Source organism: Muscardinus avellanarius (genome assembly GCF_963383645.1).
Source record: "Muscardinus avellanarius genome assembly, chromosome: 4".
NCBI classification, from domain to species: domain Eukaryota; kingdom Metazoa; phylum Chordata; class Mammalia; order Rodentia; family Gliridae; genus Muscardinus; species Muscardinus avellanarius.
The window spans coordinates 40,145,874-40,163,602 of NC_137789.1; the positions used below are offsets into that span (position 1 = coordinate 40,145,874).

The window sequence follows — 17,729 nt, forward strand, 5'->3', positions numbered from 1 at the left end:
CTTAAATGATCCCCAGTCTACCACTTTCATGCAGATTTATTAAAAAAAAAAACAGCTCTGGGACTGGATAAAGTACCCTATCACAATCCCATCTTGGCCATTTCTTGTGAAAGACTTTAAAAATCTTGAAATAGGTCATATTGGAACTGATTTTTATCAAGAAACTCTAAAATATGGAGAAGGAAAACTCAACCTCAAACTTCTGCTTGTAATTTAAGTAGAATACATGTATCTAGTAACAGAAAATGAAGAAATTTCATATATTCTCTGTGCATTAAATACTTAATGACCTGATTTGCTGGAACCCCATTTAATTCTACTGGTAACTGCAAAAGGTACTGTAAGCTCCTTCAGAGAATTTCCTGGAATCCCTCATGATACTAAAAATATTTTAAGAGAGAAAAGTAAGGGAACTGAGTCTGTAGTCTACATTTTTGCTATTTTGATTATTGCTTAAAACTGAAATACATTACTGATGGCGAATGGACAGTAGTTCCGGGTACTCAAATGGAGTCGATGTTTACAGAATATTTTGGATTAAAGTCCTTGCCAGATGGTCCAAAGAAGTGTTTACCTCACTGTTGATTTTAGCTATCTTAATGTCAGCAACAATAAAAAGAAGCCTGTTCTTGCCACTGGGGAGCAAAGGCTTAAAATCTTCTTCCCCAAATGGACTTGCTAGTTGCAGACAGCTGTGCCCTATACAACAATAAGGGCGATACTAGAGATTCCTGGGAAATTATTGCAATGATTAAAGAAAGAGACAAGATGTGGCAAAGTTAGCTTGTAGTGAAGTCTACTTTAAGTGCATAATATTTACTTATTATACTATGTACTTTTAGTTTATGGTAAAAAAAATTTTATAGAATAAATACAAAAAAAAAGTAAGTATAAAGAGTTGCACATGCATGCAGGCCTGAAAGTTGGTTTTCTCTGAACTATATTGCTACCCATCTCCTGTAGCATTTTCCTGTGTTATACGTCTTCATTGGAGGTCATAGGGAGGACCAGAGGCTACTTTAATTAATTAGAAGTCATCACATTGATAGTATGCTGAGGCACTGCATTTGAGATCAGTGTCTCTTTGTATATACAGTATATACAAAAGCATCCAATATAATGCAAAGAACAACATTTGGCATTTTAATATTAGTAAAATAATTAAGATTTAAGCTGGGCATGGTGGCACACACCTGAAATCCCAGTGCTTGGGAGGCTGAGACAGGAGGATCATAGGTTCAAAGCTAACTTTGGCAACTTAGCAAGACTCTCAACAATATAGCAAGACCGTGTTTTGAAATAAAAAATAAAATAGGGCTAGGGGGTAGCTTGGAAGTAGAATGCTCCTGAGTTAAACCCCTACTACCAATAAATGAATGAATGAATGAATGAATGAATGAATATTTTAAACTTATGTGCTTAAAAATGTTAGAAAATTTCCCCCAATTTAGCCATTTAGTGTGCATTTTTGAATACTTATAAGCAAAATATAGAAAAAGTTATTGTGGAAATTATTAAAGCCATCGACTCCTTTTTTTCCCTTTTCACTCCCACCAAACAACCATAATAGCCTCATCTACAATCACACCCACCTTCAATTTTCTCCTATTTCACAGTAGGGGGACTTTCTCATGGTAAATTGTAAATGTCCACAGATCCTCTATGGCAACTCCTTTAATTCTAGCTCCCTGACTTTGCACTGGCTTAACCTGTGACTTGCTCTCCCCAACAGGATGTGACAGAATGGCCATTTGTGAGATGAGCCTACACTTAAGAGGTCTGGTAGTCTTTGTTTCTGTTCTGTGAAGAAGCCTGGGTAAGCTTGCTAAGGAGGTCACACGGAAGAGAACCAAGGCACTTGGCCAACAGCCTGCCAACTACGAAATAACTACCAACCAGCCCTAGTTTACCTATTAGCTGACTGGAACCTTCTGAGTGAGGCCAAGTGAGACCAGCAGAAGAACCTGTAGAATGTGCCTAGATTTCTAACAGACCTATGAACGAACCAATGATTTCTGAGCCACTAAGTTTGGGGGTAGTTTAAGTAGCAAGAGATTTCTGGTACGAACCTCTTCTTATCCTGGGTAAATCCTTCCATTCACAATCTGGAATCTTTCCTCTTCTCCCTTTTAAGAGCTTATGAAATTACTTATTATTTTTCTATTCTGCATCATCAGTCTCTCTATTTACTTCTTTTCAAATGAGCATGCCTAAATGCCTTCCATTCCCCCAGACTCTAAAGCTTTCTCCAGACAATAGCCAATAAAAGATGGAAAAAATGGGCCCATTCTTTCTACTTTCTCACTCCACTGTAGTCTGGCTTTGATAGCTCTCTCTCCATTAAAGTGCTTTTCTTAGTGATATCCCAACAGTCAAATACAATGGTCCCTCCCTCCCTCTCTCCCCCCACCTCCCCTCTCTCTTTTTCTCTTGCAGTACTGGCTTTCTACCTCCAAGCTATACCCTCAGCCCTATTTTTATTCTTTATTTTGAAACAGGGTCTCACTAAGTTGGCGAGGGCCTAAGTAGCTGAGGCTGTCTGCGAACCTGCAATTCTCCGGTCTCGGCCTCCCAAGTACTGAGATTATAAGTATGCGCCACCATGCTTTTTTAGTTTTTATATCACTCAGTCGCCTTATAGAATCTGACAATTCTACTCTGCTACATATTCCCCTTTAATGACTTTAATACACCATTATGAGCACACTTATTAGCTGATTGTATTTCCTCTTTTGAGAAGTATCTACCTATTTTTTATTTATTTTAAAGGGGGTATTTTTTTGTGTGTGTGTCTTTTTGGACTGGGGATTGAACCCAGGTCAGTGCACTTGACAGGGAAGGGCTTTGCCACTGAGTTACATCCCAGCCTGTTAATTGCCTATTTTTTAAAAGTTAAGTTTTAAGAATTCTACCACTGAACCACCCATGGGTATCTTTCCAAAGGAGTTGAATTCAGAGAACTACAGCAACATATGCATACCTATGTTCATAGCAGCACAATTTGTAATAGCCAAAATATGGAACCAACCCAGATCACCATCAACAGATGAATGGATAGCAAAACTATGGGAAATACACACAATGGAATTCTATTCAGCCATAAAGAAGAACAAAATTATATCATTTGAAAGAAGATGGAAAGCCCTGGAGAACATTATGTTAAGTGAGATCAGCCAAGCACAGAAGAAGAAGATACATATGTTTCCTCTAATATGCCCAAACTAGGAAACACAAAGAATACCAGAGGGACTCCAGATATTGAAGGGGAAATACTAGCTAAGTTTGGATGGTAAGATAGGAGAGGAGGAAGGCCGGTCTCGATTAATAAGGGTCTACACTTGAACATGTGTAAAATTATGAATAAGACATGGTTAACCTGGACAACCATTGGTGTGTGTGTGGGGGGGAAATGTGGGCGGGGGGGGGGAAGGCACCAAATATAGTGTAAATGTATACTATTTATGTTCAATAAAAAAATTGTTATAAAAAAAGTTAAGTTTTAAATTTCTTATATAATCATGATATTAGTCCTCTATCAGAGAAGTACCTGGCAAAGATTTTTTCCCACTCTGTAGACTCTTTAGACTCTTGTTTCCTTTGCTGACAGAAGCTTTTTAATTTGATGCCATTCCATTTATTGTTTCTTATTTTTATTTCCTGAGTTTTGAGGGTCTTATTGAGAAAGTCTCTACTACTGCCTATATTTTGGAGTGTTGGTATTATGGAAATGAGTATAGAGGTTCCTCACAAAACTAGGAATGGAACCATCATATGGCACAGCTATAGCACTCCTTATTATCTTTAAAAGCATCAGATTCAGAATACTATAGTGATACATACTTCTCCATGTTTGTAGCAGTACAATCCACAATAGTCAAATTATGGAACCAACCTAGGTGTCTGTCATGAGATGAATGATAAAGAAATGTGGTATATTCTCACAACGGAGTTCTACTCAGCTATGAAGAAGAACAGAGCTATGTCACATGCAAGAAAATCGATAAAACTAGAGAATATTATGCTAAGTGAGATCAGCCAGTCGCAGGAAGTCAAGGGTCCTATGTTTTCTTTCATACATAGAAGTTAGAAAATAGAAAACAAAAGGCACTGTGAACAAATGAGGAGAAAATAGGATGGTGAAAGGAGATTGGGGGAAGCAGGTTGGAGGGGAAAAAAGAGGACTGAGGAAGAAAGTAGTTCAGATAATGCTGAGGCAATATATGAAGGTATTACCACCCACTTTACCAACATGTACAGGGGGGCAAGAGGGGGCAACACGGTGGGATGTGGAAGGAAATACACCAAGAACTGTGAGCATGTATTTTTATGTCACATCAAACCTTACTATGATGCATAAGTATAATGCACTAGTAAAATTAATAAAAAAATAAAGAAATCCTATGTCCTGGTTTTTCTATTACATCTTGGTTTTCCTCATAACTCTTATTCGCCCTCAGTAGAGTCCATTCCTCAGGCTAAGCCCCTAATTCTACTATTGTTCCTTACATAACACATTTCCAAGACTGCTCCAACAATTCCTGGCTCTTGTTAACTGTCTTTCTTTAGTTGCTTCACATGGAGTAGGCCTGACCTGTACCACTAGGTGCAACTGATTATATCTCCGATTCCCTTGCTTTTCTTCCTTTGCCTAGTGTTTTCTTTAGTTACCCATCATCTCTCCCTGTCCTGAACTATTGCAATGATATCCTGATAGACATTCATGCTTATAACATTTTGTTTAATTTTCTGGCTCCCTCTATAGACAGTATGTTCCTTAGAAGACTGTACATGCTTAACTACATACAACAGATAGTAATGAACATGTCTTGATTAAAAATTAAATGGAAAGAAAGAGAATAAATAAGTACCTAGATAGAAATAAAGGCAGACAGGAAGGTCTTTGAGGAGAATGAACTAGGCCTTGAATGCCAAAGAATTTAGGTATTATTTCATAAATTGTGTGAGAGCTTGTGAAGGTTTATAAACAGAGAAAAAAATAAAATTATTCTGGAAAATTACTTCGGATATAGTCTGCAAGACAGATTGAAATGGGCAAAACTGTAACTAATAGACTAGTAAATTGAGAAAAACTATTTGTAATAGTTTTATATGTTAAATTTTATTTATTTACTTAAAAGTGAATATACTGATATTTAAATTTTTCTACTATAATAAAATTGTGATAAACATTCTGTGTATAAACCTTTGTTTCAATATGCATTCTATCCTGAGGATAGATTACTAGTGCAAGACACCCTTAAGGTCTATATCATTTTAATAGCTTTGAAGCTCTTATATTCCTGCTACCTAGAAAGGAAATACCAAGTCATTTTGCAACTTCAATATGTAGGAATGTTTACTCATTTTCCTTTTTTAAACATAATGTGTATGGATGGACAGGAGAACACTTGAAAAAGCTTATCATTTTTGCCAAAAGAATCTTTCCTTGCACTGAGTCCACTTTTTTTATGTTTTAAAATTGTGACTGTGGCAACAAGAAACATGCTTTCTTCAGATGTTTGCACACATGCATTGTATGAATGGATTTGTAAAGAGTAGCAACCAAATAGGACTTACAGTCTAGTTAAAAAGTAGACATTAGCTGGAATTACCCTAAGATAGGCCTGTACTCAAAACCTGTGACTTTCTATTTTAAACAAATGAAAAATGATCAGATTTCATTAAAAAGATTTATATTCAGAAGAGAAATGGAAAATTTTCTGTTTATACAATGACTAGGTCCATATAATAGTAAAAATATGCCAGGCGTGAGGTATACTCCTGAAACCCCAGTACTTGGGAGGCTGAGACAGGATGATCACAGTTCATGGTCAGCCTCAGCAACTTAGTGAGGCCCTCAGCAACTTAGTGCAACCCTGTTTCAAAATAAAAAATAAAATACAGCTGGGGGTATAGCTCAGAGGTAGAATGTCCCTCGGTTCAATCTCCAGTTCCAAACACACACACACACACACACACACACACACACACACACACACACTAATAATAGTAAAAATATTTTACTCTTATTTTCTAAGTGTAAGTTTTTATATAAAAGTTAGGTTTAAACTATCATCTGTCATTTCTCAATGTCTGAAACTTTTTGCCGAGCTTTAAAGTGATAGGAATATCATTTAAGTAAGAATGAAAACCAACCAACCTCCTTCCCTCACTCCCTTCCTTCCTTTTCTTGAATTAAACCCAGGGGCATTCTATCTTGGAGATATCCCCCACCCCACCTTAATTTTTATTTGAAACAGGGTCTCTCTGAGTTGCTGAGAATGTTTTCAAATTTGTGATGCTCCGATCTCAGCCTCTCTCAAGGTAATGGAATTACAGGTATGTGCCACCATGCCTGGCAGAGTAAAAACAACTTTAAACCAAACCTTTAGGTTACTGAATTTTATCAACTGAGAAAGATGAAGCAATGATGGACACACTTGGGCTCATGCACCAAATTTGACATGCTGCCTATATTAGGGTAGCTAGTGAGCTGAGAATGGCTTTTACATTTTTAATGGTTGAATAAAATCAAACGTAAAGGATTTTTTGATGTGTACACTGGATATGAAATTCAAATTTTACTTCATTTATTAATAAAGTTTCATCAGAATGCAGCCTCATTCAGTTGTGTGTCACCCATGGTGACCTTTGCACAGAGCTGAGAAGCTTTGTCAGAGCTGAGAAGCACAGAGCACAGAGCTGAGAAGTTTTTGTAAGACCTTGCAAACCTAAAATACTACCTAGCCTTTTAAAGAAACAGTTTGCCGACCTCTGACTCAAGGCAATGTAGGTTTTACAGTTTTCTATTTTTCTATCTTCCTAGGTTTGCTTAATGAGTATTCCCAGGAACACTTTGATGAGCTCTGCTGCTCAACAAAATTATTTTTACTTTGTTACATTTTTATTAAAAAAAATGCCAATTTCATGAACCTAGAAACTGCTTTTATATTCATTTTTAGAGAAATATTTTCTATAGCTCTTTCTATAGCCCATTTTCACCATTTTTAATGGTTCAATTGCTAAATTAACTAGTTGGTAATTGGAATTCTACAATTCTAGAAAAAATGTGCATAATTAATAAAGTGTGTATTTTTGAGGATAAAAAGCACATGTAAATGCTTACATACAAAGTAGAAACGTTCCCATTCTAAGCAGTTTCACTTGCGAAAAGTGCTCTCTATTAACCAGAGAAGGAAGTTAAACAGCCTACATATAATCCTACTAGTTGGTGGAGGTCACTGTACCTGGTTTGGCTAAATCACATTTCCCCCGACTTTGAGCTGCATATACTACTCATATACTGGGAAACGATTCCATATATTCCCATTTCCATTGCCTCCATTCAACTCTGCATAAAATGAAGCACTTCTCTGAAGACCAGCCCCTTGGTGGTCACTGTTCTCATCCACCCTGACCTGAAATCTACTGCACTGGGATGTGTAAGGGCCCTTTGTAGTGGCATTTATGATTCTGTGCAGCTGAACACAGTCAATTATTCCCTAGAAAATAGTTTTGTTCTTCCTTTGTTTGTTTAGGCAAGAAATTGTTGTGGGATATCCAGCATTTTAAGTGATTCTGCCTCAAAGCATGTGTCAGAAACTATAAGCGGAGTTTATGACTTCTCAGTCCTAAAAAGTTTCACAGCTTTGGGTTTCTGGAACTGGTTGTGTCCATGCTTCGTCCCATCCTACTGGGACTTGATGTTGTTAGCAACATCCTGTGTGGTTCTAAGATATCTTGACCTCTTTGAAACCTTTCCAGGTGTCATTGCCACTTTCTTGATCTCTGCAATGTAAGCTACATTGTTTAGTGGAGTTAAGGTCTATGAACTTTAGCAATTCTCCCTGAGACTGTAAACTGACTAACACCCAAGGTAGCATAAACACACACACATACAAATGTTCCTAAAACCCAGCTTGCCGGGCAATGCAGGATATGACTAGAAGTCAGGGAAAAGGAACATTTTGCTCACTGTGCATCTATGACTAGCTCCAGGTGCAGTTTGAAGCTAAGTGGCTAGTTTTTCTGATCCTCAGATGTAACCTCTCATTAGTAAACAGCAGAATTTGCAATTATAGATGTAAGGAATTCCATGAAGACCCTCTGGGCCCACTAAAGCCTCTGGCTTCAGAGGGTCTTAAAATATACTTATTTCAGCATAGACAGATTTAGTAGAGACATGGTTTTCTATAAATTTAAGCTTTAGCCTAAGGAAGATGATAGTAACTGAGGCTCATGTTCAAATTTGCATTCTTAGTATGCACTTACAAAGATAAAAGAAGTCTAGCAGTCTTGAGTTTCTAGTTTGTCATTAAAAGGTAAGGTTCCTATTGTTTTTGGTAGTAAGATTTTGCAACTAATACAGCTTTGGCAATACAGTTAAGACTGCAAAGATTACAGTTTTTGGTTATTCCGTTAATGAGAATTTAAGTACTTATTTGGGCTAAATATCCCATAATGGTCTACCTTTAGACTTGCATGGTCTATTTTATCAGAATTTCTCAGCCCTCTCTCTCTCTCTCTTTTTTTTTTTTTTTTTTGGTGGTACTGGGGATAGAACCCTTCTACCTCCAGGCTACACTTCCAGACCTATTTTATATTTTATTTGGAAACAGGGTCTCTTAAGCCAGCGAGGTGAGTTTCGAACCTTCGCAATCCTCCTGTCTCCGCCTCCCAAGTGCAGGGATTACAAGTATGTACCACTACGCCTGGCTCTCAGCCCTTCTCTTAAATCTCACAGCTTTGCTATTCTAACCACATTGCCAGAACCTAGGGAAGCAAGACAATGCTGTGGAAATAATGCCAGGTCTCTAAAGAATCCAAGATAAGTCTCCTTATCTATAAAGTATGTGCAACCAATAACACGGACTACAAAGGAATGTTGTAAGAACAAATCTAGTGATAAATACAGAAAGGCATTGGAAACATGTAAAAGGGCATAAATATGAAAGGTGTAGTGTTCATTCTTCTTTCCCTCCAGAAACTCTATGTCCCCACCACCCTGAGCCAGCTGTCACCATAACGCTCACCCTTCCTGTACTGGCCCCAGGGCTTGGAATCCTGAGGGTCAAGGAGAGCTCTGCTAGCTCTCCATGTTCACGCTGGCCCACGAAGGTGTTTGTTTCCTCTGCTTTTCTTTCTCTTGGTCAGGGCCTGCAGAATGCTGTGTGGGTACAAGTAAAGTGGCCACAGGCACAGTGCACATTTATATATTACTGTAGCTCCTCAGGGGCCTTTTCCCTGTTACTAATGCTGGTAATGCAATTACCGTGGAAACCTTTAGAAGATTAAAAGGCTACACAGCAAGTGTGAACATTGGTTGGGATTACAGATATGTGGGTTTCTTTGTTTTGTCTATCTGTATGCTTTCACATTGGTAATCAATAAGGAAAAAATTAATAAAGAGAAACTTAATTTTGAAATAAACAAATGCAACATCCTTTTTATTACCAGGGACAAACTACTTAAAACTATAATATAAAAAATTCTTGAGAAGAAAATTAGAAAACAAGGTCATGTAATTCACCCTAAAAAAGAGTGCAATCATGATATTTTTGTTAAAAATTTCATTTAAAAATATTTATGTAGTTTAATGTCTTATCAAATTAATTGAAATTAAATATATTTAAGTAAGAGATATACCATATCTGCTTCTCCAAACTTTGTAACAGTGTGGCAATTTGATAAAAGAAAATGAAATAAGAAATAAGAATCTAGCTACTAGAAAAGAAAGAAAAAGAAAAAAGAAGAGAGATGGAGCCTGAGGGTGTAACATATTCTAAAGCTGGTCTATAGACCAGATGGGAAACTTGCTCTCTAATCTAATGACTGTCTTTAATCATAAGCAGACAGTTACTACCCAGAGTTTTAGAAATACATTATTCTTGAGAATACTTCCTAGGATTTCTTTTACTCATTTAAGACCACATCTTTGCATTTAATTCATCCTTGTATTATCCCTGTAGGGCATAACTAATTATTCCCATCTAAAGTGACAGGAAACTGGAATTATACTACTTGGAAAATAGACATCCTTTAGTGTGTCTTTTCTCAGTGCTCCCTTGGCCCTAGTTTGTCACTGTGTATAGATTATGAGCTGTACTCTGTACACAGAAGAAATCTGAAAAATTGAATTAAAGTGCCCAGCACATCACACTTACTGTATATATACCAAGTACTAGTCTAGTGCTTTAAACATATTAGCTATTTATTCCTCACAACCCTATAGGATAGGTACTATTTTTGAATCCCCATTCTATGTATGAGAAGAAAGCAAGAAGAAAAGAAGAAAGCAAACTGAAGAAGAAAGCAAGCCAGGTTATACAGAGCCAGGATCTAGATGTTTTGACTCTAGAGTCCAATCTTTTGACCACCACATCCTGCTGCCCCACCAGCACCCATGCACAACAGGAAATCGCTTCAACTTCAGGGAAGCACGGGTGCATTGGGCCCCTCCTCTGATCATTTCTGGGTTTCTGTCTGATGTAGCTACATGTCATGGTTCCTTGGGAGACTTAAACAGAGAATAACTGGACACAGGCACACAACTGCAGAATAAATGAATCCCCATCCTTAACAATCGCTGTGTTTGTAAGGCAATTTCTCAAATACCTGTGGGGATTTGTGAGAGCGCCAGCTGTACTGGTGACTATGGAGACTCGCCAGCAGAATATTTTCATCAGTATCCACCTGGCCAAACCGCAGCGTCTCCTGTGTGTCATTACAGATCACGAAATGGCTGAAGACCAACTCCTCTACCTCAGGGCATTTGTTCTGAAAGAAAAAGAATATGAAAGCCAACGTGTATCAGATTAATTGCAAGATGTTTGGCAGCTGTCTGCCCAGTGGCCATTGTTACAGCACAGAAACCCTAAAGGATCTGTTGTCGTTAGCTCTGGTATACCCAGTATTCTATATTTCCAGGATAAGCACAAAAAATACGTTAAAGAGATCATAAATGTTCCAAGAATGTGTTTTGATTTATACTCCTACAAAAGAAATCATACACACAAAAGAGTAAAAGAACAATGAGATCCCTCAAACTTTTAACATTTCTTAAAATGAATTAACATGCTACAAAGAGTGCTGTACTGGCCAGTGTACATTTTTGAACAGAGGACTAGAGGCTAGAATTACCATGTTCCTAGCCTTCTAAACTCCACAATCAAGACCAATTAGCAAAGCCACATTTTGTACCCTACAGAAAGTAAGGATCATTTAGGTAATACATCCCCAGATCCCTTAAGGGAGAGGGTGGATATGTGTATGTGTGTAAATCTGCTCAGGGAGAGATGTAAATAAAACCATAACTTTCTCTTCATTGTTAAAAGAGGTTGAACACACAAAAGAGATCAACTCCAGAGTCAGCTTAATCCAAGCTGCAGTTTTCAAGATAAATAATGTTAGGTGAAGAACAGTTTCCAGTAACTCTTTCAGCTAATATTCATCAATCAGCTAATATCCTTCATTAAGTAGCTAAGGCTCAGCGAATTAGTAATGTTCCTGTGTGTTGAAACTAACTAAATGTGGGCTAAACCCTGGAGGTGGGAGGGAGAGAGGGAGAGAGGGAGAGAGGGAGAGGGAAGGAGAGACAGAGAGAGGAGAAATGAACTGCTATGCTTACAAGTGCACCATTCTGGTTAGGCTACAGCCTAAAAAGCAAGAAATAGTTTGATAAACTAAAAACATGGCTAAATAAATGATTAACTTGAGGAAATAAAAAATCCCAATTAGTAATCCATTTGCAGATAATGGGAGATAGCATGAAATGGATGCTTCTCCTTCTGGCCTCTACTTTCTTGCTGTGGATCTAATGAGCATAAACCAAGGAGTCTATGGATGACTGTGCTTGGAATCCAGCAGGGATGGAGACTAGACCTAGAATTTTCAGGGACAGAGAGATCTTGGGAAACAGAATCCACTCCTAGTCATGCAGAATGCCCCCAGTGTGGGTGGAAAGCACTCTAAGGCTACAGGTGGTGAAGAGGCTCTGGTTTGCCTCATTCTTCTAGAGGCCCTAAAGGACTTCTAAGCTCTATGCCATCCAGCTGTTCTTGCAGAGTCTCTCAATTATTACAGAGTTAAGCCTTGCTTGAAAGCCACATTGATTACTAAAAAGAATCTGGCTGAGACCAAAGCACTTATAACCAACAATTACCTGTTGTCCACCATAATTCTCTCTACTGTGGCTTTTAGCCATCAGCCATGAGTTCAAAACTTGCCTGCAGCCAGGTTGTAGATGTCCAGTCTTAGCTGGCACCTGCTCATTGCTCTGTCTGCATCTCAGGCTCAGGCTACTTTCCATTTGCTGATAATGCATGCTCAGAGCACCCTGGCTCTACCAGCCCTTTTCCACTCCTCCAACTTATCCTGGCCTCCTTCCAATTTATCCAACACACCAAACGGTTCCCTGCCTCAATGCCTTCTCTCTGTGGAGACCTCCTTCTTTCCACCTCCTGCCTGGTCAGCTCATTTCTACTAAGCTTTCAGGCTCTTGTTGTAAGATAATGTCCTTAGAGTAGCCTTCTGAGAACCTACTCAGATCAGACCAAGTTCCCCTATTTTATACCCACATGATTTTGTAATTCCCTGTCAGAGAACTTGCTGATCTGCACCATCCTGGGCTCAATGTCTCTTCCATCTTAAACTATACTGTAAGATTAGGAACTAGATCTGCATTACTTACAAGTTTATCTTCCATAACCTGTTATACTGCCTGATACACAAGTACTCAAACACTTAGGAACTAAAATATAAAGTAGATTTAATTTTTAAAAATTATAACTATAACACATATTCACTGCATTGGAAAACCACACAAGAAGAAATTTTTTAAAATATCTAATTTTTACAATTAGCAATAACTGCTATTGACATTTTGGAGACTTTTCTTCAAGCCATTTTTTTCTCTTCTGAATGTCCTTCCTGTTACTATTCTAGTCTATCCTATCCAATCCTATCTTATATAAATTTATCTATAAACCTCTAATCAAACTGGAATCACACTGTATAATTAGTTTTGATGAGATTTTTCCATTTAGTATTATATAATCAACATAAACTGCTCTCCTTGTAAACATTTTTTTCTCCTTTCCATCTAAGAGTACAAACATGAACGAAGGGATAAGATTCCAATCTCCCATTTAGTTACACATCCTGAGATTAAAATTCAGTTTTCATAATGAATTGGGATCTCAAAAGAGAGGTTAAGTTACCAGATGGAGTTTGAGTAGAAAAAAAAAATCGTATTACTTTCCTCATCTCTAACAACTGACTTCTAATAAATGATGAGGGTTTTAAGAAAAAAATGTAAATTAAAGAAAACAAGGTTTTTTTTTTTTTACATTTTTAAAGAATACTGAAAGTCCTCAGGGAACAGTTTTTCTACTTCTCCTTCATCTGCACAGTTCATTATAAATGTAATAAGTTTAAGTATTTCTTGGAATGTTTAAAATTCTGGTGTATTATGAAAAAGATGATAAGCATTTCATGTGATACCATATATGCTGAGCCTCAAAATGTTTTCTAGGAGTTTTAGTTAAAAAATGGCTTATTCATATTTAAATTTCATAGTATGCTGTACATAAGCAGAGATAGTATTTTGGCATAATGGGAGATAAAATAATATAACCTTAATTTTAAAAAAATCCTCTTTAAATGATGTTTTGTCCACATATGGGAGTGTGACATAAACATAAGCAAACCAAAAGTGTTTTGGGTCTGGTTTCACAAAACGGTCATCATTTATAAAAGAAAAAAATCTACAGAGAAATCAGACACTGATGAAGGCGTCTGTTAATCTTGAACTTGTGACCTAAAGGTGAAAGGTCAAAATGTTTCATGCTTCAACTGTCTGGTCCATCCACACTGGGTAAAAATGACTAGTCTCTGATATGGATCTGATAAGGTATGCAGAGAACGCAAATAACTTTATTCTGCTTATTAAATTCATTTTTTTCATGGGCAACAATTATACCATATATAAGCATTATGCACACAATAAAATTTAAGTTTTGGAAACTAAACTTTCCTGCGAAGAGGATAAACCACATTCAGAACATCTATCAGCCCATTTCAACGTCAAACATCCTATAATTTCAAAGTGCTGCACTTTCGTATTTACTTTAGAATACGCAGGGTTAGATGCCTACCACATTAAAACTTGGTGGCAAGTACCCTTGACATGGGAGGAAACAAGAAAATTACAGCAACAATTACAGAAGTATATCCTCTTGTGGCTCATGTTAACATTGCCAAATCCCTGTATAAATCAGAACCAACTATTCATAGAATGTACCTGTCAGCAATATGCTACGTGACATATGGCTCTACTTAATCAAATATACAATTCCTTAAAAAAAAAAAACTCAGAATATTCCTTCAAGGCACTGTGTTAGCCAGTCAGTCATTCACACTCTGATGTGGTTTAAAACATTTAAATATTTATGCACCATATTTTATTTATATGTATAGCTCTGTCTAAGAGAATATTTTTACCCTGGGAGGAAACTGATATTTCTGAAGGCCATTTTGCAGTAGTTCCTAACACATGAGTCCTCTTATAATGGCTCTGATACCAGGACAAAAATATCCTGAGTTTAAATGCCTTATCAATGACTCTTTTATATTTTCTAGGTTTGTTTTTTATTAAATGCATTGTTCAAAATATGACAAAAAAACAGAAATTGGAGCCATGGAAGTTTTTTTTCACATTGCTATTTGAACCAGCTGCAAAGATTTAGATCACACTAGCTCTTATTTTACGCATGTCCTTTGCAACAAGAAAACCATGGAATGCCCTTAAAAAAGATTTTTAAAATATAAAACAGATGTGTTATCTTCTTTTTCTTTGCTATTGTAGTACCATGTTAGGTAATTAACTCCTTAGCCTTGTATAGGTCTTCATGCATCTAAAGAAAACATTAAATTTACTTCCAGAAAATTTAATTCCCATAAAACTTAAGTTAGAGAACTAAAAATTCTTTTTTAGAATTACTTAATCCATAAAAATTTATTTCTATAAAAATCTTATTCACATAAACATTCTGTCAAAATTCTTTTTCCTTTTTCCCATTAAAAACTCTTTTAGAAAACTAAAGTTCCTACCCCCAACCCTCCAGTGCTCCAGCCCCTGAAAAGAAGTCAGTGTCCAAAGAAGGACTATTCTGGGAAGTCAGTTCCACACAAGTGTTTATAACACAAAGTGTAGGGAATAAATAGCAACAAATCTGGTAGAAACACAATAAAACAACAGAAATCAGCATGGAAGCAGAGGTGATTTGTTGTTAAACCTTTGAACATATCATTCAAATATTCTGTGAAATCCCTTCCATGCTAGTAGAGATGGACAGATTTCCCTGTTTATTTAATTAATTTATTTATTTATCTATGTTTTGGTAATGGAGATTGAATCCAGGGGCATTCACCTCTGTGCTATATCCAAAGCCCTTTCTATTTTTTCTTTTGAGTGTCTCATTAAGTTGCTAAGGGTGAATTTGTGATTCTCCTTTCTGCCAAATACTGGGTTTTCAGACATGAGCCACCCAGGTTTTCCCATTTGAAATATGCCATTTAGTATAGACTTCATCCTTTTCTTGATATGGATAATTTCAAATAGGAAATTTAAGCAAAAATTACTAAAGTACTCAAGACTCTCTAAGTGGTCCTAAAAATCTATTATCCAGTGTTTTGTTTAAAGATTTTAAATTGATTGATGTATTGGAATCGTATATCATCATAAGCTACAGGATGGCAGAGGCATATATGCACACATCACACATTTAGCCCTTTCCCAATCCCTCTCCCCTCCCTCCTTTTGGAGTTCAGCTTAGTGACTGATTTTGATGTTTGTGAATGTATATTAAGTGCATTAGGGTATGTCCTTCTTCCCCTTTCCTCAGTTAGGTCTCTCTGTTAGGTCCATTTTTTACTCATCTAAGGTTTTTCCTTTGTCTAGAGTCCCTCCTGTATCCTGTTTTCTCCCTAGCTTCCACATAATAGGGAGAACATCCAACTTTTCACATTTTGACTGACTAATCTTACTTAGCATAATTTCTCCAGTTCCATCCATTTCCCTGCAAATGATATAATTTTGTTCCTTTTATGGCTGAGTAAAATTCCATTGTGTACATATCCCATAGTTTTTGTGTTTTTTAGTGAGTCAAAAAAGCAAAATGATAGTAAATGAAAGACTAATGAAAGACTAATTACCCTGGGCTCACAGATTCTACCTTACTGCTTTTCTGTTTGAGAAGTTGGAACACCACTATGAGAAAAGCTCATACAGGTTCTTCATTTCTGTGATGGACACTCGGTTTGATGAACACTTCAACTTTGCTAAATTGAAATTTTACCAAACTAAGTGCATTGTACTTGAAAAAAATTTCTGGGAATATGTTACTTTCCACACAGATGTGGATTTCTGATGCATATATAGAGAACTCCCCTTCTCCAAAGTTTAAAAATAAACAAAAATACCCCAAACAAAAACATGTGTCACTTTGCCAAAACAGAGAAGGCCCCAAATATAATGATGCCCATCAAATTCTTCATTCTTTCACATTTTTGTGTTTAACGTATAAATGGAAGTGATAACACATAGTACCTAATAAAAGATCATACGCTGCCAAACTGTAAACTGTTATGGAATGCACATACCTGCTGCCAAGCTTCTATGGCAGTGTTTAGAGAATGAACTGCATGTTGTCCAAAGTTTACAAATATAGAGTCCACTGTAATGGTACAGTCAAGCAGCTTTTCTACTGCATCACTGGAAACTGCAATCTGGCCAAAGATGCCGAAGGGCTTCACTATACTTTGCATTGTAACATTTCTGCATTCTAGTAGTTTACAGTCAGCTTGAGCTGAGAACCGGATCTCCTGGCAGACAGAATCATTATTCCACTGTCGAAGATACATGTGTGGTTCTCGGAAGGAAACAACCATGTATTCTAATTCAGAAGGCACATTTTTATCAGAAATGAATGGCTGCAGGAATTGTGGTGAAGCTGTTGAGAGAACAAACAAGAAAACCAGCAACAAAGATGAGCCAATACTTTACGGAAATCAAGAATGGGATGACATTTAAAGTTATTCACTTTTTGGTTACAAAATTTAGCATTTGGTATTTAAAACATCCAAACAGTCTCTTTGAATTACTGTCTGATATTTGCAAATAAAGTTGTTTTGTTCAATGAGGTCTCTTAAATGTATGTTGTCCAAAGGTTACTCTCACTTTCACAGACAAAAATTTTGATTGCAGAGGACAACAAATAAAATAGAGAATGCAACTTGCTAAAGTTTCTTATCTACCAACCAAATCTCAAAACAAAACAAAAAACAAAACAACAACAAAGAGCATGACTCAGAAAAAGCAGGTTGAACTCTTTTTTTGCTGAAAAGGCAAGATGCTTAACAGCAGCTGTGTTTGGTTTTAATCTGATTTTCCCCATTTTTCCATTAGGCTGAAAATCTAATGCCTAAATAAAAATGTATTAACTAGAAAAGGTTTGGTTCAGAATATAATGCTTTAGAAATAATTATTCAAGTAATAGCAGATTCAAGAAAGGCCACTTTTGGTGAGTGGGAAAATTTAACTGTCTTCCTTCTATGCTTGTAAAAATGCGATCCCATTAATTTCAGAATGTGTCCATAATTTGTAAAAGATATTCATACTTTTAAAGTCAGGCAATACTGCCAGACGTGGTGGTGCACACTTGTAATCCCAG

General features: G+C 36.7%; 1 protein-coding gene across 3 annotated transcripts in view; it reads right to left on the minus strand.

The window, feature by feature from the left end:
- Window positions 1-17,729, minus strand: part of VPS13B (vacuolar protein sorting 13 homolog B) — a gene marked incomplete at both ends in the record, with an annotated part of 689,491 nt that overhangs the window by 77,226 nt on the left and 594,536 nt on the right. For all 3 annotated transcript variants that reach the window (XM_080693506.1, XM_080693505.1, XM_080693507.1), the window contains 2 exons: window positions 10,615-10,776; window positions 16,660-17,009. In XM_080693506.1, coding sequence (XP_080549632.1) covers window positions 10,615-10,776; window positions 16,660-17,009 — 512 coding nt within the window. The remainder of the gene's footprint in view (window positions 1-10,614; window positions 10,777-16,659; window positions 17,010-17,729) is intronic.